The sequence below is a fragment of the Microtus pennsylvanicus genome, chromosome 7 (genome assembly GCF_037038515.1).
Source record: "Microtus pennsylvanicus isolate mMicPen1 chromosome 7, mMicPen1.hap1, whole genome shotgun sequence".
In the NCBI taxonomy this organism is placed as follows: Eukaryota; Metazoa; Chordata; class Mammalia; order Rodentia; family Cricetidae; genus Microtus; species Microtus pennsylvanicus.
In genome coordinates, this window is record NC_134585.1 from 110568555 (window position 1) to 110595856 (window position 27302).

General features: G+C 38.3%; 1 protein-coding gene across 2 annotated transcripts in view; it reads left to right on the forward strand.

The window, feature by feature from the left end:
* Magi3 (membrane associated guanylate kinase, WW and PDZ domain containing 3) overlaps window positions 1-27302 on the forward strand; it is a 205077-nt gene that overhangs the window by 153371 nt on the left and 24404 nt on the right. For both annotated transcript variants that reach the window (XM_075981725.1, XM_075981724.1), the window contains exons 10-15: window positions 2832-3437; window positions 4955-4986; window positions 15060-15216; window positions 16869-16960; window positions 19399-19591; window positions 22216-22395. In XM_075981725.1, coding sequence (XP_075837840.1) covers window positions 2832-3437; window positions 4955-4986; window positions 15060-15216; window positions 16869-16960; window positions 19399-19591; window positions 22216-22395 — 1260 coding nt within the window. The remainder of the gene's footprint in view (window positions 1-2831; window positions 3438-4954; window positions 4987-15059; window positions 15217-16868; window positions 16961-19398; window positions 19592-22215; window positions 22396-27302) is intronic.

Below are 27302 nucleotides of genomic sequence, written 5' to 3' on the forward strand. Positions count from 1 at the left end.
TATATGGGTATTTTGCCTGCATGTATGTACCATGTATGTGCTTGGTGCCCAAAGAGGCTAGAGGAAGGTATTAGATTGCCTGAGAGTGGAGTTACAGATGGGTGGATATTGAAAATCAAACCTGGGTCCTCTGGAAGAGCAGCCAGTGCTCTTACCCACTGACGTATTTCTCCAGCTCCCAGAGGGTACTTTTATAACTCCCTACATCTACTTATCATCTCTTTTGAAAAGTAGTCCATTGAAATGTTTTAGTGATAGCAAAGAAATTCTTAATTTTAATCTACTTTCTCCCCTTCCTTGACCTTACTTGTAGTTAGTAAAGTTCAACTACTCTTAAGTATTACAGATACAAACATTACTATTTTTATAAAGCTACATACATAAAGTTAGGTTGTCTTGTATTTAATTTCATTTTTAATTAGTATTTGTTAGATATTTTCATATGGCTGACATTGTTTCTGAAGACCTTGGTAGAGGTTCAAGACAAATTACAGAATATCATGTAGATTACACACTGTTTTCCAAAGAGTTTAATGTTCACTGGGGTTTGTTTCTATTATTTCACATGCTGTTGTAATGTGAACCCACAATTGGATGACTCAGTTGTTACTGTACTTTTTTATGACAAATATTGTTTGTTACTTTTAATTAAGTTATAGAATCTCTCATATACCTTTCAATGAATTGATAGAAACTTTAAAAAATAAAACCTAAAATAACTGAAAGTTATATTTAACTTATTTTTAAAATTAATGAACTATAAAGATCTTAATCTTAATAGGAAGAGTTTTCTTTTTAATTTTCAATTTTAATCTTTCAACATTTGTTCATGAAACATATCATATAGCATAGAAAGGTAGGTAGGTGGGTGGGTGGGTGGGTGGGTGGGTGGATGGATGGATGGATGGATAGATAGATAGATAGATAGATAGATAGATGATAGATACATAGATAGATAGACAGACAGACAGATAGATGATAGATAAATACATAGATAGATAGATAGACAGATGATAGATAGATGATAGATAGATAGATACATAGACAGATAGATAGATACATAGATAGATATATAGATAGATACATAGACAGGCAGATAGATAGATGATAGATAGATAGATAGATAGATAGATAGATAGATAGATAGATTACATAGATACATAGATTACATAGATACATAGACAGACAGATAGATAGATATCCAAGGTTTCATAGTATCGTTTCTCATTCACCTAAAACTGTTAGCTAAGTTGCATTAAAACTCAATACTTCTATGGAGACTTTAGGAACTTTTTGGAGTTCTTCATTTGGAGGAAAAAAGTTAAAGCTTTGTGTCTAATTTATGTATCCTCTTGGATCAGAAACAAATTTCTACAAAATGACATTTTTAAAAACTATTTTATGTGTATGGGCTTTTGCCTGCATCTGTGTCTGTGTATGACATGAGTGCCTGATGCCTGTAGAAGCCGGAAGAGGTTATCAGATCCCCTGAGAGTGCAGTTACAGATGGCTGTGAGCTGCCATGTGGTCCTCTGGAAGAGCAGCCCCTGCACTTAAGGACTAAGCCATCTTCCCAGCCCCTACAAAGTTGCACTTTGAACACCATGCACCCTGTTCTTTGAAGTCTGGGCACAACAAACTAAAGTACCTTTATTTGGCAGAAACATTTTAAATAATTATATGAAATAAAAGCAAATAGATGAGATAATGAAATTTTATTTTATTTTGCTGTTAGATAGCTAATTTCAGAAGTCAAGGTGGTATTAAAAAATTGCCAACTGTTGAAATTCTGTGGAATGGTTCTGCAAAGATAAAGACAGAATTAAATCTTACAAGAACTAATTAATTTCACCTTTCATATCTTAAAACTATATACACTGGTTATTTTGATTTTGTTGCTCCTGCTTTCTCTATTTGAAATCCCCTATAGTAAACACAAATTTCTACAGAAAACATCCTAAAGTGAAATAACACCAATGAGAGATGTCATTCTGATCTTTTTTGCCTTATACTGGACCTAAGAGACATTTATTAATAGCTTGTTCATACAAGTAGCCAGTAGAGTTATTTCCTTTTGTATGTGCTAAATACCTATTACACTGTACTGAGTTTTGAATAGCCAGTTAGTAATGGCTCAGAAAGTATGCAACAATTGCAATAAAACTTGGAGGGTTTTTAAATGATACACTTGACTTTGAGAAGATTATAACTCTCTGATGTTAAGATAGTTAATAATTGGACATTTAGGAGATATCTCAGTGGTTAAAAAGAAAGCACTTCCTGCTCTTTCAGAAAACACAGGTTGTTCAGTTTCCAGTAGCTTTTATGACTACCTAAATCCCCAGCTTCACAGAACCCAGCACCCTGTCCTGTCTTCTGTTGTACCTGCACATGTATGACATACGCTTGGACATACACACAGAGAGAGACAAATAAATGAAAATATTAAAATAAATCTTTTTGTTTGTTTTAGTTTTTTGAGTCAGGGTTTCTCTATGTAATAGCCATAGCTGTCCTAGAACTAGCTCTTGTAGACCAGACTGGTTTCAGTCTCATAGAAATCCACCTGCCTCTGCCTCCCAAGTGTTGGGATTAAAGGTGTGCATCACCACCGCTTGGCCTAAAAATAAATCTTAAAAGATGCAGATATATTTTTTTATAACAAAGTCATAAGAGCAAATGCTTGAATTGGAAATCCCTTTTCTACATTTATAACCAATTAGAGAGCTTTAGAATTAAATTTAGTTTCTGTTTTGTTTTTGCCTTTCCCCCAGCAAAAAGATTAACTTATTTGGTGGTTTTGATATTTTAACATGATTATATTTTGTCAGGTGATGTTATTGTAGACATCAATGGCAGCTGTGTCCTTGGTCACACTCATGCAGATGTTGTCCAGATGTTTCAGTTGGTACCTGTCAACCAGTATGTCAACCTTACTTTATGCCGTGGTTATCCACTTCCTGATGACAGTGAAGATCCTGTTGTGGACATTGTTGCTGCTACCCCTGTCATCAATGGACAGTCGTTAACAAAGGGAGAGACATGCTTGAATACTCAGGATTTTAAACCAGGAGCAATGACTTTGGATCAAAATGGAAAACCAGGCCAAATCTTGGCCAGTGACCATCTCAATGGTCCATCAGATTCATGTGAACAGAGAGCATCCCTGGCATCATCAGGCAGCTCCCAGCCTGAACTAGTGACTATCCCTCTGATTAAGGGCCCTAAAGGCTTTGGGTTTGCAATTGCTGACAGCCCAACTGGACAGAAGGTGAAAATGATATTGGATAGCCAGTGGTGTCAAGGCCTTCAAAAGGGGGATGTCATCAAAGAAATTTACCACCAGAATGTGCAGAACTTATCACATCTCCAGGTGGTAGAAGTACTAAAGCAGTTCCCAGTAGGTGCCGATGTGCCCCTGCTTATCCTAAGAGGAGGTGAGTAACAGCACAAGGGACATTTTATCTGACCATCGCTCTCCCTTCCAGGGCAGGTGTCTTTCACTAGCATATTTCCCTGGCAATTCGTACTCATTTTTCCTGTGGCTCTGTCTGCATGTTTTAGCAGCAGTATCTTTTTAAACTCTGTGTTGGTTATTAGTGGTTATAATTTCTTTACCATGAAGATCTTTATAAAATTAAATTTATAACTTTAATTATTAGAGAAAGTCGTGGTACTATGCTATATCAGATAAAATTCTTCCTATTAATTTAATCTTCTCAGTTGATAACAATAATAGAAATTGACTTTCTCTAGTCAGTGGTGCTTCATTGGGAACTCTGCACCACACCAGAGATTTGAAATGCTGACATTTCTATGTATGAGTAAAACAGAGAGATGTTAACCTGTCCTTTATCTTAAACTCTACAACCTGCCTGCAAATGTTGATTAAATCTCACATGCTTATGTGAAAAAAAATGGAAATTTAATTTTTCAAGGTCATCAACTGACATGAACCACTCTTAGATATTATAAATCTAATTCTAAGAACTAACTACAAAGTTGCATTTCAATAGGCTTTCTTAAGTCAATACCAATGAATAGCTTGTCTTTAGCCTTTCTTATCTACTGACTCTTATTTTTTTTTTTTTGTATTTGAGGCACACATTACTTCTTAGGATACCTTTTCATTTTTTCTTTTTTTTTTAAACCCATTTTGGTATCTTTTCCAGGTTATATAGTACAGTATGCTCAGAGTCAGGGGAAAAAAAAACATCTTTGTGATGGGGCTGAGAAATTGGATCAGTAGAGTTCCGTACCAGCATCTATATAACAAGCCAGACAATCCTTGCATGCCTGTCACCTTAGCTCAGAAGTGCATGGAGACTTCTAGCCTACCCAAGAAAATGTGAGCCCTAGGTTCAGGCAGAGACCTTGCTTCTTCCTCAGAGGAGAAGATGGACTGTATAGAAGGAATACATAGAGGAGGAATCCAGTGCCCTCTTCTGGTCACTATGTGTGTACATTTCTAACTGTCCTATCTTTCACGTCATAAAGCAGACAATTGAAAAACCTTTGCAAACATCCTTTTAGTTTGTTTCAGAGGATCCAGGTAAAAAGTAGCCAAATAGTAAAACAGATAGCCAGCTAGTGTACACAAATACACACACACACATACACACAAATGCAAATAGATCTTTATAAGAAATATCTTTGTGAATACTTGAGAGGTTTTTTTAACAAATATAACAGAGACCAAGTTTTGATATTTGGTTGATTGATATCAGTTTGCTGCCTCTCTGCTTACTACTGTTTCTGTGATTTAAGGAACCTTAACTATCAGGAAGGTTAGAGTGTTGGAGATAATAGATGGTTAATGCCTGATACATAGCTGACACTAGATAGAGTTTATTATTAGGCTACTGAAATTGAAGTTTTATCATAGACATTATTAATGTTTATGGTCTAGGAGTGTTTCCTCTGTTTTTGAATTTTGGTTATTTTTCAATTTTAGGTCCTCGTTCACCAACTAAAACCGCCAAAATGGTAAGTACTATGGTGATCCTCCAGAGCTTTTCCCACACGCTGAAAGAGGTGTTTCATTCCCCTCTGGAAGAGCAGCTTCTTGCTATGAGAATAGCTGTGAGAAGTCAAAGAGAGGCTTGCTGCCCTAGGCTTAGATCAGAAACTCCAAGGAGTTGGTAGAAAACTCCCTGTGAGTATGCTGTGTTGGTTAAGGCTGGCTGATGGAGAACACTGGGGGCCCAGATTACCAACAGTTCTGCTCACAAGATTGTAAAGTTGGCCACTGAAGAGCCTAAGTAAACATCCTTTTAGGTGCTTTTTTTTTTTTTTTGTTGTTGTTGTTGTTGTTGTTTTCCAGATGAGGCAGGGAAGAAGAAGCTAAATGTTAGAACAGATAGCAAACTATTGGTACATCTTCTTGTTGGTGCCCAAGGAAAAAAATAGTAGCTGATTATATTTTCATGGAGACTGTAAATACCCAGATTTAAATGATCTCACAGTTAAGACTAAGCAAAACTTTTGAGCTAAATCTTATGTCAAATGATAAGACTATTAGATTTGAAACAGTGTCTTTTTTATTACTTATTTGAATAACTGAGACACCTATTTAAAGATCGATATGGAGAAAATAGACATTTAAAATGGTGGTGCCCAGTGCTATTATTGTGAAAGAAACTATACCAGGCATAACACACATTTGTGAGTATTTACATGGATATAAAGACAATTATATTTAAAATCTCAGCTTAGTTAATGGTTTGGCCAACTTGAAATAGAAAGATGGTTTCTATGAAAAGACATAGGTTTCTACAGGAAAGACCACATGGTATGAAATAGGTTGATTGCTTCCAACACACCACGTCTGCAAAGTTGCTGTTGAATGGATCAAAGCATAGGAAGAAGGGGCGTCATTTAGAATCTACTTTTTTTTTATGGACTCTCTCTGCCATTAATTCCAGTATGAACAGAAGTTTTGTTCAATTAGTTAAAGAGTACACTGTATTTTTCTACATATCTCCCCTTCCTATAGCAATCACTTTTAGCTCTATATCCATTTCATAATGGGTTCCCCTGCAACTATACAGTGTTGATGGTGGAAGGCTCTGGTGACCTATGGTGATGCTAACAGAATCCTAGAGGATGTAGAAGGAGAGATAACTTTGATTTGTTGTTGTACCACAGAATTTCACAATTATTTGGGGATAAACTCACAGTAAAGGTAGCAATCCGCAGTCCTCTGGGTGCATTGGGAACTGGAACTGAATTCAGCAGCAAAGAGGCCTGCTCATGCTTTTCATCTGCATTTATAGTACATGAGACCATGCCCAGAGTGAACCGATTTCGTAAAGGCTATTGACTGAAGGAGTTCCTACAACACCTCCCTCTTGTCTAAATAAGAGAGTTCTAAGCCTAATAAAAAACTATATACAATAAGAACAAATATCAATTATTGTCCAGGAAAAAGAAGAAGCAAAAATTACATAAAAATTAGAATTGCAATCAACATGAACAACATAAAAAAGAAATGTATGCAAAATGTTTCAATAGTTATCCTATCCTAAGGAGTATAAATCTTATATTAAAAACGGCTTGGCTAAGTCATGAGAGGAAAGTAACTATGACTATCTAATCTTCAACCCCATCAAAAACCTGAGAAGGGAAATAATATTACCTGAGTAAACAGGAAATGCAATCAGGCAACTTTCAAAAGTTTCGAGAAATGACACAGGCAACCAGCTACCTGGACAACCACCCAAAGTCTCATTTGCAATGTTGGGGCAACTAACTTTTCCTAAAGCCTAGAATATCTGACAGACCATTTTCAGAGGAAGGAAAATTTGAAAAACCATCTTACCCTATCTTGGCAAGGTTTGGCAGTCTTCTTGCTTGTATCCTGCTTGTGTAGTTTGGCCACCATGCATTTTGTGAGTAGTCTAGTCCAGTTTTGCCAAGAAGAAAAAAGCTCCGAGTGGAATGTCTTCAGTGCCTAACATTCTCTCGGAAATAGGTCAGTGCTGCCAAGAACATTTGTGTCTCACATCATCAGAATCTTAAGTTACTTAAATACCATATTCTACAGGTTTTTGAAGTGTTTGAAGATTACCTATTTATGCAGAATACAATCTCTGTACATCTAAAGAACTGACTAGTCTAACTATATGTATGACAAACATGAATGACTATTGACCTGTAATTTTTAATACTTTTATACCTTAAAACTAAGGCTTCATATTAACAAATTAAACAATCTTTAAAGAAATGAGGACAATAACCTCAAAATGTAAACTCTGTGTGTGTGTGTGTGTGTGTGTGTATGTGTATGTATGTATGTATCTTAATCAGAGGTAGAAATATACAGTGCAATATGATAAATATATCCTAAATTGCATCAATATATTAAGCAGAGGTAGAAACATGTATACATACAATAATACAAAATAACTTTGCATAGGTATACCAATATTATAAACAGAAATAGGAGCATGTTCGATATAACAAATATAATTTGAATTTATATCAATATATAAGAATTTATACCAATATAAATTGTCTATAAGTAATAGCTCACAAGTAATAATCTACCTATTATCCCACCTTATCTATTTTCCTTTTATTTTAAAAGAGATCCCTGAGCCTACTTCATTTCCACCCCTAGCACTATACCACTTATAGCAAACCCCTAATAGATGTCCCTAACCCTGATGACAAACTTTGTTGGGAGAGGGGGTGTTGTCTTCTGTAATTACTTACCCCGGTCATGGGGGCAATGTTATTTCTATGGGATTCTATAAAAACTAAAATGATGGTTTAGTTTCAAGATTACTGTCCGCTATAATTGCAGATAGTCTCTGAGTAGGTGGTAGGGTTTTTCTGAAATTCTTATTTGAAGTTCTGGGCAAAATGTTGTAAGAAGGTGTACCATGTCAGCTAGCCAAGTTGGAATCATCTTGAGTGGTTTGTAATCCAGAACGGATTTTAGTGCTGCTATCCACATAATGGCATCATATCAACCAGGTGGAATCGTTGTTGTGGAGCCCCATATTCTTCCTGAGACTTCAAAGATTGCTGCAGGAAAATGTATTGTTCATTGTGGAAAATTTAAAAGTTATTCATATAGACATAATATTCAACTAAATGTACCGTAGAGATAAAAATAGCTATGGGAAGAAGTGAAAGCAGAATTTTAATAGTAGTATTCCCTATATTTTATCTTCCTTCTATTCTACACCAGGTGGCCCCTGATATGAGACAGAAACTCAGAATTGGATTTATTTTTTTTAAGCTAATAAGTACGTAAATACTTTATTTCGTGTCATTAAAAAAATCTTTCTTTCTTTCTTTCTTTCTTTCTTTCTTTCTTTCTTTCTTTCTTTCTTTTTTTCTTTCTTTCAAGACAGGGTTTCTCTGTAGCTTTGGAGCCTGTCCTGGCACTAGCTCTTGTAGACCAGGCTGGCCTCGAACTCCCAGAGATCCGCCTGCCTCTGCCTCCCGAGTGCTGGGATTGAAGGCATGCGCCACCACCGCCCGGTTCTGAATTGGATTTAGAGGATAACCATTGTGTAACTCCAAAGCCAGCTTTTATTTTTAATAAATGATGACTACTATTATATGTTTGTCAATAAAATCTTACCCTGCAGAGGATATTGGTATCATCAGTCAGATTTCTCTTTACTTGATTCTTTTTTGATAGCTATCTTTTCTTCTTTAAGCATCTAGATATCCATGTTCTCTTGACTTTTCAAAAATGGGTATTTTCCTGTAAAGACAAGAACAGAACCCTGCCCCAACCCTAATGATCTTTCCTTACAATCTCTGTGGATAAGCTGTCATTTTTCTTTTATCAAGAGGTTTCTTCATTTCAAACCGAATCTTGATTAACTTTGATTGTATCCATAGCTTTTCTCCTGTGAAAAGAAGAGCCAAAACCCTTTTCCAACAAAGCACATCTTCTGCTTTCCATTCTGAGGTCAATACATCCTTGATACACAAGCACTGATTTAATTCAGAAGTTTTTCTATTATCAGTGTCTTTCTGCTGCCTATGTTCCTTTCTCATTAGCATTAAGAAAATTCAAGGTTAATAAAGCATTTGCAGTCTATTTCTGGAGGTATTTTTCATCTGTTTTAGTTTGTTTAACATATCCTTTATAATTTAATTTGATCTTTCTATAACTGCCTTTCCTATAGGAATTGATCTTCTGCCTCCTAAAGAGACCAACTCAGATTCCAAGATTCTGGAGTATTAATAATTACATCTGTATCCATATCCAATAATCCTTCAATTATAATTGCAAAGCCGAGAAGCTTTGGTCTTTGGTCATTTATAGAAGTCTGCCAAAATATACTCTTCCTATTTTCTACTTGAATTTTTGATTCATCCTCCATGTTTATTCTGTCATTTAGAGCAGTATGGTTTTTTACAACAGGCACTGGATTTTCTAATTTTCCTGGAGAGGCATGCCTTCCACAGTGACTGGGAATGACTAGACCACATTTGACCTAGGGGCTTGTAAGAGCCCCCCTCACCCCCCCCAGGAGTTTCCTGATGGTAATAGATTGCCTTGTTTGTCTCTTCTTAATATACATTTATTGGTCCAGTGTCGGCCTTTGCTCTATCTTCTACATAATCATGAAGATTGAGACCTTCTATTTTTGTTCTTACCAGAAGAAACATTATTTCTAGGAATGCTTTGTCTACAAGATGTCCTATTCTACCACAAGTAAAACACTTTGTATTTTGATGTCTCTTCATACCTTTAAAAATTGCTTCTCCTACCCAAGCCTTAGTATTATTGTGAAATGGTTCTACATTGGATGTGTTCAGGATCCATTCATCCACTGGTGCTGATCTGACCTTTAAAGGCCCAAATATCTTTTTGCATTCTAAGTTAGCATTTTCAAAAACCAGAGATTCAATAAGTACTCATCTAACTTCTGGATCTGTTACCCCTATTTGTACAACTTTAGTGAATCTTTGTAAAAAGTCATTAAAGGGTTCTGTTGGACCTTATATGACCTTAGTATATGACTCAATTCTTCTTTTTGATTCTTGAGTTCTGTCTCAAGCATTCGAGGCTACTGTATGGCATAGGGATGAGATGTGTTCATTGTAAATAGCTTGAATCTGTGGATCGGCATAATGGCCCTCACCAAGAATTTGATATTGGGAAGCCTCAAATCCTATTACTCTACCTTGATGTTCCAGGGCTTTAGCCTCCTCTCTCTAGTAGCACTTCCACTCTAACTGTGGCCATCTTCTAGCACCACACAGACTAATAGAAGCCAACCATGTGGAGTAACCCTATGCTTAAAGCCCATGTCTTTACCAACTCTCTAACAAATGTTGACTGCATGCCTTAAGATACTACTGCTTGCATAAGATCTTTTAGATCTTTCATACATATGGGTTCCCATTTACATTCTGTTATATCCATTTGGGTATTCAGTATTTGCTGGCTTTTCAGAGATAATAACAGGATAAGTAGCTGAAAGTCTTTGGTAAGTCATCTTTGACTCTTGAGAGATACTGACAATGTTAAATCCTCTGTCTGTACTTCCTCTCCTTGCGTATCAATTCTGACAAGTTCCTCAATCAATTCAATTTTTTTTATCACTGTCTTTTGTAAAGCCTGAATCTCTTGACCTGTGAATATTTCTAATGTTTGCATCAAATCAATTAATTTCTGGTTCTCATTCTGCACATGTGATTCCAGGGTTTTAAATTTTTTCATTAATGATAGCTTCTCATTTTTAGAGATTATATGGATGGCATGTAGATTGCCTTCCTGGAGGGATGTTGTATCTGCTATCCTATAACTTTTTAATAAATTTTTATTGTCAGTTTCAACACTATGAATCCTTTCAGATAATTTCTCAGTACCATTTTGCAAGGTTTCATAACCCATTGACCATGGATTGAACTTTGTCTGTCAAATTAAGGTTATCATTTTCAATAGTATGCATCCTTTCACCTAACTTCTCATTACTTTACTAGTCTGTAAAGATTGTATCATTTCTAAAAGTTTCTCATTCTTGAGTCTGTTATAAAGCCATTTCTTTAAGGATATAATATGAAGAACAAAACTAATAGCCTCCATGGCCACAAAAATATATGTACCAAGTAGGTCCATATAGCTCTTGCAGAAATCCATCCATAGTAGAAACAAAAAGGTTGTTAAATTCCTGGATGGTGATATTGTCTGCCATTATCTTGGGGTTGGCTTACAATTTTCAAATTTATTTATTTATTTATTATCAAATTAACTTAACTCTTAAAATTTTCAGAAAATTGTTGTAAGTTTTATAATCAAGATTGGCCAGCAGGTGACACAGCTGCAGCAGTAAGGGAGGTCCTAGATCAGCACCTGAATTACCTGAGACTTAGAATTACTAACACATTTAGTTAATTACTTAAGAGCAGCACATCCACCTAAGGAGAAAGTTTGAGTTGGGAAGAAGGTAAGAGATCCCAGATCTTGCAGGCAGTCACGAACAGTGAGGCTACTCGCCAGAGCTCGGGTTAGGCATTTGTGGATCTGAACTGGGAATGTAAACCTGTATTCCAAGTGCAGGGTTAAGAGCTCAGAGCAGGCAGGCATGGCAGCAGTTGAACCTCAGAAGCAGATCCTAGCTTGGGTTGTGGCGGTAAAATACATAGGCCAAAGAAACCACGGAGGAGTTGTAGCAGGAAAAGGAAACCATGGCAGTGGTAACTCAGCTGCATAGGCAAAACCAAAACACACGGGCGCAGGCTAGCAGGAAATTGCCATGTTGCTGCAGCAGACCAGCCAAGACTAACCTTGTGCTGCTGCAACAGAGAGGTAGTCCAGCTTCAGAGGAGTAATTCAGCTGCATGAGGTAGGAGAAATTACAGGCACGGATCTGTCCAGGGCCCCGCAGTAGCATGGACTCAGGCCATGTGGGCACCAATTTGTTGCTCCAAAGAGATCCACAATAGCTCAAAATGGAGTATAGCAAAGGTTTCTTTATTTGGGGATAAACTCACAATAAGGGTAATGATACGCAATCCTCTGAGTGCACTGGAACCTGGAACCGAATCCACCAGCAACCACGGCCATGCATGCTTTTCATCTGCGTTTATAGTACATAAAACAATGCCCAAAGTGGGCTGGTGTCTTAAATGCTATTGGCTGAAGAAGTTTCCACAACAGCTCTGTCACCTTCCTGCTATCTCACTGTGTCTAGATTAGTGAGCCATACTGTTAGCCCTGCATTCTAGGCGGTGTGGATCTTCTTCTCAACAAATTTCAGGATACAGAACTGATCTCAAACTCTTTTTTTAGTTATTTGTTGAATTTTTTATTTATAATTGTTATAAGAAATCTCTTCGTAGCCAGTGAGATAGATCAGTGATTAAAGGTTCTTGCTCTGCTAGCCTAACCACCCCCACTTAGTTCCAAGAACCTACAGAGGAAGGAGAGAACTGACTTCTGAAAGTTCTCCTCTGACCTCTATCTGTACACCCTCACATACATCTGTACACCCTCATATAATAATGAGAAGGTTCCATGAGGTGCTGAGAAGAAGGAATATTCTTTTATGTTTGCATGGAATGTCTATAGATGTCTGTTAGGTCCATTTGATTCATAACATCTGTTCCCTTATTTGTCTGTTTAGTTTCTGTCTGGCAGACCTGTCCAGTGTTGAGAATGGGGTGCTGCAGTCTCTCACTATTAGTGTGATTTAAACTTTAGAAGTGTTTCTTTTACATATGAGGGTGCCCTTGTTTGGGTGGCATAGATGTTCAGTATTAAGATTTCCTCTTGATGGATTTTTTTCCTATGACTAATATTAAATGCCCTTCTTTGTCTCTTCTGATTGATTTCAGTTTGAAGTCTATTTAGTTAGATATTAGGATTGCTACACCAGCTTGTTTCTAAGGTCCATTTGTTTGGAAAAAATTTTCCCAACCCTTTACTCTGAGGCAATGCCTGCCTTTGAGGTCGAGGTGTGTTTCTTGTATACAGCAGAAGGATGGATTCTGTTTGTATCCAATCTGTTAACCTGTATCTTTTTATAGGTGAGTTGAGTCCATTTATATTAAGAGATATTAATGACCAATGATTGCTAGTTCCTGCTATTTTAGGTTTTGTTGGTGGTGATGTTATTGTGTACTTTTTCCCTTTTTTGGGATTTGCTGCTGTGAAATCATCTATTATCTGTTTGTGTGAATGTGGTTGGCGTTTTCCTTCTAGTACTTTGTGTAGTGCTGGGTTTGTTGCTAGGTATTGGTTTAATCTGGTTCTGTAATTATCCATCTATGATGATTGAAAGTTTTGCTGGGTATAGTAGTCTGGGCTAGCATCCGTGGTCTCTTAATGTCTGCATAACACTTGACCTTCAGGCTTTCATTGTTTCCATTGAGAAGTCAGGTGTAATTCTGATAGGTCTGCCTTTAAATGTTACTTGGCATTTTACCTTTGTAGGTCTACTATTCTTTCGTTAATCTGTATGTTTAGTGTTTTTATTATTGTATAACAAGGGAACTTTTTTTTTGATCCAGTCTGGTGTTCTGAAAGCTTCTTGTACCTTCATAGGCATAGCTTTCTTTAGATTCAGAAAGTTTTCTTCTATGATTTTGTTGAATATATTTTCTGTGCTTTTGAGTTGGACTACTTCTTTTATAACTATTATTCTTAGGTTTGGTCTCTTTATGGTGTCCCATATTTCCTGTTAAGCTTTTGTTAGTTTAATGTTTTCTTTGACCGATGAGTCTATTTCTCTATTGTATCTTCAGTGCTTAAGATCCTCTCTTCCATTTCTTGCATTCTGCTGTTTATGCTTGCATTTTTGGTTTCTGATCATTTTCTCATAATTTCCATTTTCAGAATTTCTTTGGTTTGTGTTTTCTTTATTGTCTCTATTCCAGTTTTTAAGTCTTGAATCATTTCTTTCATCTGTTTGTTGTTTTTTCTTGGTTTTCTTTAAGGGACTTGTTGATTTCTTCCAATTTTTTGTTTGTCTTTTCCTCCATTTCTTTGAGTGAATTTTTCATTTCCTCTTTAAGGGCCTCAAACATTATTTTTTAGGTCATTTTCTTCTGTTTCATCTATATCTTGCTGTTGGAAGACCACTAGTTTTTGTTGGTGTCATATTGCTCTTTGTGGTGTTCATTGTGTTTTTATCTTGTTTATCCTTCTTTTCCTCTGATTGGTGTAGTTGGGGCCGTGTCTCTGGTGATTAATCTTCCAGGTGCCAATCGATCCATGGCTCAAATGGTTGTTCCTCGTGGAGTAGTCAGGGTCATGATTCCAGTCACCCCAGAGGTTACTCAGTGTTCCCGGAGGCCACTGGTGCTTTCTGGGATACTCTGCAATCCCCAAGGTCATTTGGGCCTACTATCATGGAGGTTGCTTGCTTGGGGCTGCTCCGGTAGAGGTTGTTGGCTCAGGCCTGCTCCAGTGGGTGGTTGCTGGCTTGAACCTGCTTCAGTGGGTGTTCACTTACTGGGGTCTGCTCCTTAGGAGGTCCCTTACTTGTTCCAGTCCTGCAGAGGTCTCTGGCTTAGGCCTGCTCCCTAGGTGGTCACTCCCTTGTACCTGCTCCCACAAAGATTGCTGGCTCAGACCTGCTTTGGTGGAATTGCTAGCTCAGGCCTGTTTCTACAGATGTCCCTGGCTAGCTCCTGCTCCCATGGAGGTCCCTGGCTTGGGCCTGGTCCTGTAGAGATCTCTGGCTCAGGCTTGCTCCCTCGGAGGTCTTTGACTCATGCCCAGTTCCACAAAGGTCCTTGGCTCAGGCTTGCTCCCTCAGCAGTTGCTCCCTTGTTCCTGCTCCTGTGGAGGTCTTTCGATCAGGGAGGCAGAGGCAGGGAGCATGCATTCATAGTCTGTGAGTGAGAGCACATAGTATGTTTCAGGCCACTAGGACTAAAGAGTGAGATAAATAACTCTTATATAAGTTAAATATGTTTTAACCAGACAGAATGCTGTATTGGTGAACTCATGGATACACAATATGTCTTCTGGGACTTTTGCCACCTGTACAAAATGTCCAGTTTACAACACAGTTTTAAGAAATAACCAACCATCTTATTTTTAAAATTCTAAGTAAGGCCCTTTTTTTTTATTTTAGAAAACTGATACAAAGGAAAATTCAGGAAGTTTGGAGGCCATAAATGAACCTATTCCCCAGCCTATGCCTTTTCCACCCAGCATTATCAGGTCAGGATCCCCGAAATTGGATCCTTCTGAGGTCTACCTGAAATCTAAGACTTTATATGAAGATAAACGTAAGTAATTGGGGATATTTCAAGGAAGCATGCAACAAGATCAGTCTGAATTGTTTCAAAATGGTGCTCTGCTATTCTTCACAAGCACATTGAGAAACTATCCCTTATTCCCATTTTATGTCATCCTGAGCTTTCTTTCCACGTACATTCAGTATTCTTTCTGTTTTTCAAAACCATGAATTAATAAAGTACAAGCTGTCCACTTGTACATAGACAACTTATACCATGTTAAACAAATCGCAGTACTGAGAAAATAGGAACCTGCACCCAGTAATACTGTTAATCTAAATGGAGCAGACAAGCACATGATGAAATGAGTCCATATGGTAAAGTGTAGCAGCACAGCGGAAGCATGCTGGATGTAACCAGAGGAGAATGGTCAGAGTTAGGACACAGTCCAGTGATAGAAAGAGAAACTGGAGTAACTGGGATGCAGAGGAGGAAATACTCAATTCCTCAGCAGGAAGGGTAGGAAATACCAAGTTAAGATTCCTAAGGGAAGCAATCGTAAGCCATCAAGGATGAGGAGATGTTAAGACAAACGGAGGAACACTTGTGTGTTGTCTTCCTTAGCTTGTGTTCCTCAGGAAATGCAGTGTGGCTGTGATTGGCAAAGAAGCCAGAGGAAGAGAGCAGCACAGATTGTGAGCAGCAGATGAGGAAGCTGGAACTGGGTGTGTAAAAGAGAACACAGAATATATGTTCTGTAGGGAAAATGGTGCTGGATTTGTATGTTAGATCTTTCTGGCTAGAGGATGCAGGTCGATCAGAGTAGATTGGTATGAAGTAGAAAGAGGAAACCACATGGACTTGTTAAAGGAGTCAATTGAGAGGAGAAGTATACAGTGTAAAAGCATCACTAGGGAGCCGGGCAGTGGTGGCGTATGCCTTTAATCCCAGCACTCAGGAGGTAGAGGCCAGCCTGGATTACAGAGCTAGTTTCAGGACAGTCAGGGCTATTATACAGAGAAACTTTGTCTCAAACAAACAAACAAACAAACAAAAAAGGTATCTACAGGTACCTTTAACCCCAGCACTCAGGAGGCAGAGGCAGGCAGATCTCTGTGAGGTTGAGGCCAGCCTGGTCTACAGAGTAAGTTCTAGGACAGCCAGAGCTACACAGAGAAACCCTGTCCCAAGAAACAAAAAGAAAACACAACAAAAGTCGCCTTTTACACTAATTTAATTACTAATGATATTTTTTTTCTGATGTAAGATTTCAGTTTTATTTAGGTTTGATTTTTGAAAACTTAATTTGTTTTTAAGAAATAGATCTGTTATGTGTCTTGATCTTTTGGGGGCGGCTCTGGCAGTCGCACCAGTTCCTATCCCAGGTGCTGGAACTGGCTTTTTGGAGCCCATTCCCGATGGTGGGATACCTTGCTCAGCCTTAATATTGGTTGGACAATGTTAGAAGTTAGTGTCAAAGAAATACTGAAAGGATAGGACTTTGATGTTTAACCTAACGGTCTTGACCCAGTTTTGATTAACATTTTAATTTCCTTAAATTCTCACATAAATTTTCATGTATCTGATAGTTCTGAGATTATAGTTTTTGACTGCTCTATAGTATTTTTCTGTTAAATATTGGGCTTTATTTTATTTTAATACAGTTAAAATAAATTATAGTTAAATATTCTTACTTTCCTTAGCACCAAACACCAAAGATCTGGATGTTTTTCTTCGGAAACAAGAATCAGGGTTTGGCTTCAGGGTGCTAGGAGGAGATGGACCTGACCAGTCTGTAAGTATAAACTTTGGGATGTTGGCGCCCCTAGTTTTGTTTGTTTGGTTTTTGCTGTGGGTTTGGGGTTTTTGAGACATTGTCACACTATGTAGCCTGGCTGATCTAGAACTCTCTGTGTAGACTAAACTGGCCTTAGAGATCAGCCTGCAGTTGCCACCCTTTGGGGATTAAAAGTATGACCAGCACACCCTGCTTGCTGCTCTAGTTAATATCCTTAAGTGGGGACTTGGTAGAATATAAGTTGTAGTAGTTACTTTTGTTACTGGGGTAAAGTACCACGATCAAAGCAACTGAGAAGGGAGAATTTACTTGGCATATCATTCCCAGGGGATAGTCTATAATGGCAGGAAAGCATGGACCAGGGGCCCAGAGCTGGAAGCTGAGAGATCACATTTCCATCTACATGCAGGAAGCAGAGAACAAACTGGAAATGGGGAGTGGATATAAAATCTCAAAACTTGCTCCAAAGGTTCCATAACTTTGCTGACGAATCCTCACTGAGGACCACATATTCAGGGAGCGATGCCTGTGGGGAGCATTGCTCATCAGACCATGGCAATGGTATTTTTTATTTTGTTTCCTTTTCTCTCCCTTAAGTTTGCTCGTTTTTTTCCCTGTAATGATTTTATTAATATGAACACTGCATTTTATGTCTGTCATGGTCTGTTAGGTTAACGTGGTATGGCATAAGTTTAAAACCACATTAAAATCTGAGCATTTAGCTCTAAACATAACATCAGTTAATTTACTTCTGTTCTTTGTAAATACACAAAGCTTATTTGGAACTAGAATTGTCAGTGGTAAACGTGCATGTGACTAGCAGGCTTGAGGGCCTAGTTTGATTCCTAGTGCCAGAGAAAAAGCTTATTTGAACTAATTATTCACCTCTGCCTTTGTTAGACAGAGTCTGAGGCATTTTCCTTCTCTCAGAACCCGCATGTAATCTAGTATCTACTTCCCCACAGTAGCTGGTCTTCAGAATGCTCAGTAGAAAGCTCGCACCAGGCTCAATGCTTTGCCTGTTGTTCTGTCCTTAGCTCTACCATTAGAGACTTTCTAGAAGAAATAATAGTCATATTTATAAAACATTTAAAGCCAGAATTTGGATTATGTGGGTTAATTTAGAAAATACAGTGGGCTTTGGTTTTACATTTTGCCTTAGTGTTGAAAGGCAGCAGTAAAATGATCTAGAGTTTACATTTACATTCGTTATATATGATAGAAAAGTTCTGCATTATAACTCTTGGAAATTTAGTCCTTTACGTATGAAAGGCTTCTGTTTTTGAGTGAAATGTATCTGTAGTGATGAAGTGAGCAGGCCGCATCCTGCCGCCCAACTAGCTTTACCTGAAATAATTACACAGAAACTGTATTCATTTAAAACACTGCCTGGCCCATTATCTCTAGCCTCTTCTTGACTAACTCTCACATCTTAATTAACCCATTTCTAATAAATCTGTGTATCATCACATGAATGTGGCTTATCGGCAAGATTTTAGCCTATGTCCATCTCGGGCCGGAGAGCCATGGCTTCTGTCTCACTGCGTTCTACCCAGCATCCTGTTCTGTCTACCCCTCCTACCTAATGTTCTGTCCTATCAAACGGCCAAGGAAGTTTCTTTATTTAACCAATGAAATCAACACAAAACAGAAGAGCCTCCTACATCACATATTTATAGCATATAAATGTTATAATTGATCTTATAGCTTACAGTGACAGTGTTCATTTGGATACGTGAAGCTTATAGCCCATTGTGCACAGAGCAAATGTCAGATACTGTGCTTTGATAGCATATGTGTTTTTCATTGCCTTCTGTTTTGTTGATAGTCACAATGTTCACTTAGTACATTAAAGGATTTATCCTCAGTAACTTGAGAGCAACTATTCTTTTCTAAACGTCAAATTTTAGTAGTTCTATAAATAGCATAAAATTTTAGAATTCTAACTCCTGAAGAGCAAAGTGAACTGGGTCTTTGTACAAGATGCAAATGACCCTCATCCTCCCTGCCCCCTCTGGCATTTTAGGAACAACAACTATTTCTTGGTTATATACCCTGAACTTGTATTGTATTGTTGGTCATTGTAGATGTGGGAGAATCATAAGAATGACCCTGGTTGCTGTGAACAGTTGTAGAATATCTTTCTCTTTGGCATTTCTTTTAGATTACTTTTAGCGTTTTGGTCCATTGTAGTGGTGGAGAACTTGGAGGTGCTTTTTAAGTTCTTAAGCAACTTTGTATTTCCTTCCTTGTGCTCAACCCTGAGGATCTAGAATTATATCTTACAGTGTGGGTATTTGAAGTACCACTTTGGAGGATATATAATTTCTAAAATACTACTTTTCTGAAATATGACTTTTCATAGATGAAGTCTTAAACTCTTCAACTGATCTTACTGAATTGCATAGACCAACCTATGCTTTGCTGTCTTACAGATATATATTGGGGCCATTATTCCCCTTGGAGCAGCTGAAAAGGATGGTCGGCTTCGTGCTGCCGATGAATTGATGTGCATTGATGGGATTCCTGTTAAAGGAAAATCACACAAGCAAGTCTTGGATTTAATGACCACTGCTGCTCGGAATGGCCATGTGTTACTGACTGTCAGGAGAAAAATCTTCTGTGGAGGTGTGTAAAATTCTTTCAACACTGAAACTAAGGATCCACTTGCTCTGTTTTATTAGGGTGTTTTACAATACTCAGCAATGTATATGCTGACCTATTTGGTATTAGAACCCGAAATAGTTTTCCAAAGAAAAAGTTACTACATTACCATATTATCATTATCATATTATAATATTATCATACTAGCTGATTTTACCAATATATTACTGTAAATGGAAATATCAGTTTAAAAGTTATTTTTATAAATATATTGCTATTTCAGCATACCAAAATAGCCCCTACCAAAATATATCAAAAGGCTTGATCATGGTAAAGTCACAGATATTCACAGGAAGTTGGAGTGCTTCTCATTATAAAGTTTTGATCTAGGGCCAGGAAAGATAACTCAGTAAAGTTCTTGCCCTTACAAGCTTGAAGACCTGAGTTTATTTGATCCCCATAGCCACATAAAAAGCCAGGTAAGTTGGCATGTACTTAAAATAGCAGCCCTGTAAAAAGGCAAGCATGGCAGCATGATTTGTGATCACATTACTGGGGAGGCAAAGGCAGGAAGATCCCCTGGAGACCCTGGCATTCGAAGGTGTCCTCCAGCCTCCATTTATACAAGTACATGCATGCACACACACACATGCAGTAAAAAAGTTTTCGTGTACTATAATTTAAAACGTATTGGTGCTCACTTTGTATCAGATGTATCAAAATTAGTTTATTTGGACTCCGACTCTGTTGTAATTAGTCATGTACAGTCACCCACCAAGAGCTTCTCAGACAGTAAATAAGGGGCCCAGAGTCTAAACCATGACAGTAGAATTTGAACAGCTCTTTTAGTTTTTTATCAATGCCTTTGTGAGCATTGAATATATATATATATTTTGAGAGCAGGTTTGCCCTAGCTGGCCTGGAACTCACTATATAAACCAGGCTAGCCTACACAGATATCTGCCTGTCTCTGCCACAATGTCCAGCTGGACAGGATTTTGTAAGTGAATCCTTACCCAAAAGAACAGTTCAGTAGCACAAGAAATTAAGTCTAATGAAGAGATGGATTTTAATCCATTTACTACGTAGGAGTAGTATACAAGTAGGTATTGGTCAGTGTTAATTAACTTATTAAATTAATAGTATCATCTGATCTCTTTTTGTACTGGGGATTGAACCTAGTGCTGAAGACAAGTTAAGCTCGTGGTCTGAGCAGCAATACGACAGAAGGATGCTCTCTTTGTAAACAGCGTCACACTGGAGAGTCACACTGATCTCCATGCGGTGTTGCTGGTGGTGCTAGGGTCAGAGCATGTCTGTAGTTAGTGAGAACTTGAGAAGTATCACAGGGAAAGCCATGGTGTTTTATAGCAATTTTGTATTATTAGAGACTTGGCTAAAGAATTCCAATGGGAAAAGAACCCCATCTCTGCTTTCTCAGTAATTACGGGGTGTTGGTATTTTATGCGAGATTCTAAAATATACTCTTTAAATGTGTCTATGTGCTCATGTCTGTAGGGGGAGGGGAGACATGTGCACAGAGAGTACAACCTTGGTTATTCCTAAAGCATCTTTTATTTATTTATTTTTATTTTTTTGAGACAGGGTACTTCATTGGCCTGGAACTTTCTGTATAAACTAGGCAGGCAAGCCCCAAGGATTTGCCTGTCTCTGCCTCCCCAATATGGCCCAAGCACTTTACCAACTCAGCAGCTAAAACATTCTTAACACCAAGCAAAATTTAAAGCTAAAGAGGCTTTATAAATATGTCTTAAACAAATAGAATACATTCTTAGTGATGACTGACCCAATTAGCACACAAATAAATCTTTCCTTTTTTTTTCCAAATCAATTAAAGCATCCATTTCATTCTCAAGTTCTTGTATATCCTCGAATAGCAGCAAAAGGGCCCAGGGATAGCTGCCCTTGCTAGGGGATTCCATATGACTTCATACCCAAGAGAGTCTGCCGTTCACAGGCAAGCTTGTTATATACAGAGTAGCGTGATGAACTCAGCTGGTCCCATCAATCAGGAAACTTGGATTATAAAACGCCTATATAAGATGCATCCTGTACAGATAGCAGACAGTTTGGGGCAGCATTCTTGAATCTTTCATCTCCACAGACATCTGTGAACATCAGTCGCTGACTAAATTATATTACAGTTCATTTTAAAAGGAAGTTTACTGTCTCTCTTCTATCATCTGCTTTTGTTAAAACTTTATAATCTTCACAGAACTAAAGCAATTCCAATAATTCTGATTTTCATAGCTTTTTATTTTTTACTTTATTTATTGTATGTATGTTGATGACAAGTACCTTTACCCACTGAGCTAACTGGCTGGCCCAACAATTCTTTTTAACTATCTAATCACATAGATGTTTTGAGGAACTTTCTCAAAAGTGATATAACATTAGGTCATATATATTGTATATTTTAAGTATTTAGGAAGTTAGATATATCCATCCCTGCTGCCTACATCTGTACTTTGATTATGCCCAAGATTCCCAGGGAAGAGGGGGCAACATGCTACATTTCTATTCTTTGTAGTAGTAGAAATGAAATTTTCTTTTATTAGCTCAGCACTAAAATACTAATCTAGCACAAACTATTTTCCATATATTAAAACCGGTAATGTTTATTATAGACAAGCAATCTGAGGATGACAGCCCTCAAGCCTTCACACAGAACGGATCCCCCCACCTGAATCGGGCTGAGCTCCCAGCCAGACCTGCCCAGGAGGCCTATGATGTTATCTTACAGAGAAAAGAAAATGAAGGGTTTGGTTTTGTCATCCTCACCTCTAAAAGCAAGCCACCTCCAGGAGGTAAGGGCGACTGTATCCTCTTGTCTCTCCCTGAACATTCAGTTTCCCTGACTTTATGAAATGAATTAGGACCTGTGTATAAATTTTCTTTGGGATATATCTTTTTAAGGTAGTAAATTTTTAGTGTGTGTGTGTGTGTGTGTGTGTGTGTGTGTGTGTGTGTGTGTCAGAGAGAGAGAGAGAGAGTCCTTAATTTCAAAATTAGGTAATCTAAACCAAACCTCCTGCCTTCAGACTCCTCAGGCATCTCAAATGTCGTCATAAAATAAGTCTTAGTTTTCACCAAGGCTACACTAAGAAAATACAGAAATTGCCAGGGACCCAGTTTTATGACTTTAGAGAAGATACGACTTACATTCTTTTAAGTAATAATTAAGTTTTGAGGGCATAGACTTTCCCAAATTAGAAATGGTAAAGTAGAAATGAATTAAAATCTGGGGGTAGTTGAGGAAAGAGTAAAACTGAGAAACGGAAAGTCTTGACCCAATTATGCCTTAGTTATTTTATGTTGCTTCATAATAATTGTATTCCAACTATAATGCCTTCTTGTTGAATGAAAAGAAGCATTTATGCCTTTCATACATATTTCATTGAAAGGTAAGATTTTGTTAGACCGTTTAAAATTAGTATTCTGAGCCAGTGTCAAGAGCTTTCCATGTGAGTGGATGAGTGTGTGGGAGAGGGAAGCACAGTGGTGAGTGCCAGGCTGTGAGGGTTCAGGGAGCAGGGAAGCACAGTGGTGAGCGCCAGGCTGTGAGGGTTCAGGGAGCAGGGAAGCACAGTGGTGAGCGCCAGGCTGTGAGGGTTCAGGGAGCAGGGAGCACAGTGGTGAGCGCCAGGCTGTGAGGGTTCAGCACGCTAGACGTTCACCTTGTCTTCATGTTTCTAAAGCAGGGATCCTAACTATGATTATGAAATCCAGTTGAATCTCAGATGAGAACCAGCACTGACATTTCTGTGTTATGGTTATCTAATAATTATTTTTTTCTACATCAGAACAATAAAATAGCCTAGACCACATAAGAATATCCTGTCATTTGCTAGTGGATTTGATTATATCTTGGGTATATGTTGAATAGGAGATCCTATTAAACTTAACAGTGACTAAGACCTTAATTTTTTAAAAAAATTAAAACATTTTCAGGAAACCAATTTGCAAAAATCTTGCTACAACGAATACATGCATGTGAAGGGAGAAGCTGCTGTGATATGAGTCAGGTCACTGCTCACTGACACTAATTCCATTTTCCAAAAGCAGTTGCTATGGTAACACTTGGAACTAGAACTGTCACTGATGCTGTGAAGATGATTATATGGCCTGTGTCAGAATATGAAAAAAGAGATGTTTTGGTGTTGTCTTATTGGAAATCAGACTTAAAAATGAGTAACTATTAAAGATAATCATATTAATCATTTTATCTAATCCCTGACATTCAAATTAATAAAAATAGTAAAAGATTTTTATAATTTGTGATAGTGCTGACAACTTTTATATTAAAAATGGTCTCTTCCTATCACTGCAAAAAGTAATGAGAATCTAGTGTTCCCTGTAAAACAAAGCAATAATAAAGTAAGAAGTTGCATTACTTATGTGTTTAAACATTTTCAAGTTTATTTGTTTATTAACAATAGTCTTTGGGGTCCAGCGCAAGAAAGACATTCTTCAGGGTTCAGAATCAGACACTACAACAAGCAAAAAGGGCTTCTTTGTCTGGCTGTCTGAGGGCGAAATGAAAAACTCCGCGTTTGCTCTTCCGAATCAGTCTCTTTATTGTTCTGTTTCTACTCTACTCTAATTCTCCTGTCCTACTTCTGACTCCTCCCTGCTGCTTCTGGGAAAAAGAAAGTTTTTAGGCTTTCTTTTTCCCAGGAGCCTTGAGGCAATGAAGAAAATACAAAAGTTACCTTTCATTGGTCAAAAATCACATTCCTAGAATAAGGATTAGGAGTTGAGCCATTGCGATAGTAACGCATGGATTTCAAGGTTTCAGGAGTAAAACTGTAACCAGACTAGGGGTTGGATGCACAGTGCCCAGTGACAGACTTTGAGACATAGGTCTGTTGGTAACATACTGGCAAGTGAAGAACGGGCACGTTTTTCCTAGGGTGCTTTGTGTAGTAGCTTTGGTTAGTCATCTGTGATTCTGCCCTTGTACACAGCTGTAAGGTTTTAAACTTACGATCTATTTACAAAAAGCCTTTAAGTCTAGTTTGAACTGATTCTGAGGTAAAAGTGATGGTAAAAGGTAATTGTGTGCAGTTTGTGTTACACTGAAGAGAAGTTGTTATTTTTTGATATCAGTCTTTGAGTAAAAAGGAACAAAGCAGACTTTTATTGTCTACAGTCCTCATAGGACAAATAGATCTACTTATAAAGCATGTCCAAATATATATATTATATATCAAAATTACACAACCAAGCCAGGCGGTGGTGGCGCACGCCTTTAATCTCAGCACTTGGGAGGCAGAGGCAGGTGGATCTCTGTGAGTTCGAGTCCAGCCCTGGTCTACAAGAGCTAGTTCCAGGACAGGAACCAAAAGCTACAGAGAAACCTGTCTCAAAAAAAAAAATTACACAGCCAAATAGAAAGTCATCAATCATCTTCCACAGATTATATGTGCCCCCAAGATTGAGATGTAATCATGAGATTACATATACACACCACATAAGATTACACACTACAGGGCAGGTACTGCAGAGATGCCAAGGTGCTTTAGCAAAAGTGAGCAACGGTTTCCAGAGTCAGTGGTCCTGCAGACCTTGTCTGGGCACGTCACATAACACTCCTCTGGTGGGCTGACATCTGAACACGAGTTGTCACCTGCTGCGACTCGCATGGCCCCTGGCAGTTTATGTTTATATTTTGTTTTTATATTCATTTAAACACTGTACTATTTTGAGAGCTTTTGTGTATTATAGATATTTGGCCTCTGAATAAGATATCATTGAATTTTTTAGGCTTTATAATCAGACAAACTTGGATTCAAGCCTATTCTGTCTTTAATAGCAGAAGACTTAACCTTGGGGTAGGCTACTTACCCAACAAGAGCTGTGGTTCCTCTGTAAACTGAGGCTGGTGCTAAAACATAGTTGTATCGTTTATCATTGGGTTTGAAGATTGCAAGAGATAAGTATGTTTCCTAGTGGCGGTACTGCATGCCTTTAATCCCAGCTCTTGAGGCAGGCAGATCTGAGTGAGTTCCAGGACAGCCAGAGCTATAACAGAGAAACCTTGTCTCAAAAAAAAAAAAAAGTAGATCCCAGAGCCCACAGTAGTTGCTGTGGCTCATTGTGGTTACTACTGCTATTGTTATTATCATCTTACCTAAAACGCTGGGTATTTGAGACAGTGTCTTATTGTCTAGGCTATTACTGAACTTGTGGGCTTAAGTGGTCCTCCTGGCTCAGCCTCACAGTCGCTGGATACCCAGCAACCTTCTCTATTAGAGAACCTTTACAGTCTTTGTTCATACTTAATAATAAAATATGAAAACCCAATTCAAATGTAAGATTAAGACAAAACTAACATGTGGCAGGAAATGAGTGTTTGCAGCTCATGAGTTATCAGTGTGAACGTAAATTAGGCCCAGGTGGTTGGTGTGTTTTTCATAATAAATACTCAAATTTTTATTCAAGATACAAAATCAAAATTAGTGATTTTACTTAACTGCTAGATAATAATCTCACAGGTTCTGGACCCTGGAGCGTCCCTCATAGAATGCCGTTTGTCCATTCAGAGAGCAGAGCTTTCGCTCACAGAAGCAGCACAGCTAATGTGTCTGTGTAAAGTGCACTTTCTAAGGGGTGTGTACTGTGGAAAGGCAGAAAGCCTACCTGTAAGGTCCTTTCTATGGACCTGTCCCAGGGCCCTGTTTGACATAAGATCATTTTTTTCTTCTAGATAAATGTGCCTTCTAGTGGCATGTGTCTCAAAAAGGCGTTCCTAGTAACACATCTGGTGTCAGTTCTGAAACTGCAAGGTTCCCTACTATTAACTTCGTCTGAGATCAGGAGGTCCCGGTCAGCACCCATCCTCAGTGAGCCTCAGTGCTGAGTGGGCAGTGCTTAGAAAAGGCCCCATTTGAGCTGCAGAGAAGGGCTCCTTTTCCTTTGCCAGCACTGTAGGGGCGTTACTCTTGTCATGTTCTCCATGCTTTTCAGTTCTGGTTACAAAGGTTTATTTGAGAAAAGGACATTTCCAGGTGCAGTCTTTTTTTTTTTTAACTGAAAATAAATGTTTAAGAGTACTAGCGTGACCTAAATAACTAGGCATGCTAAACCGTGAGACAGATTGAGGCCAGAGATGAGTGTAGATAGATACGGAAAAGGAGGCTTTATGGCAGATATCCATAGACTATATACCAACAAAATGATACAAGACTTGTAGCTTTGTGCTCTCTGAGGAAAATACCATGACAGTTTTCCCAGTCCACTCAGAATGTTCGGGTATGACCTTTCAGGGGGGCCTGATGGTTCTAGTTGCTTTGGTGACTCCACTCTAAGTGGACTTTAAGAATCTGGCCACTTCCACCCTCCTTCACCCAGACAAGCTCCGTGTGGAGGAGCATACCCCCATTCTGTAGTGCCATGCTGTTGCTCAGCTCACACTGTAAGGAAGTGTACTGGTATATTACTGTATTTTGTTAAATAAATCTTGCCTGAAGACCAGAGGCAAAGCTAAAGCCACTAGAGGTCAGGTCATGGTGACACACACCCTTAATCCCAGGATTTGGGAGACAGAGGTGAATCTCTGTGAGTTCAAGGCCATCTTGGGCTACACAAGATCAAATAGAAACAAATCCGGGTGGTGGTGGCTCACACCTTTAATCCCAGCCCTAGGGAGTCACACACACCTATAATCCCAGCACTAGAAGGAATAAATGTGGGAAGAGAGGGAGGCATAGGC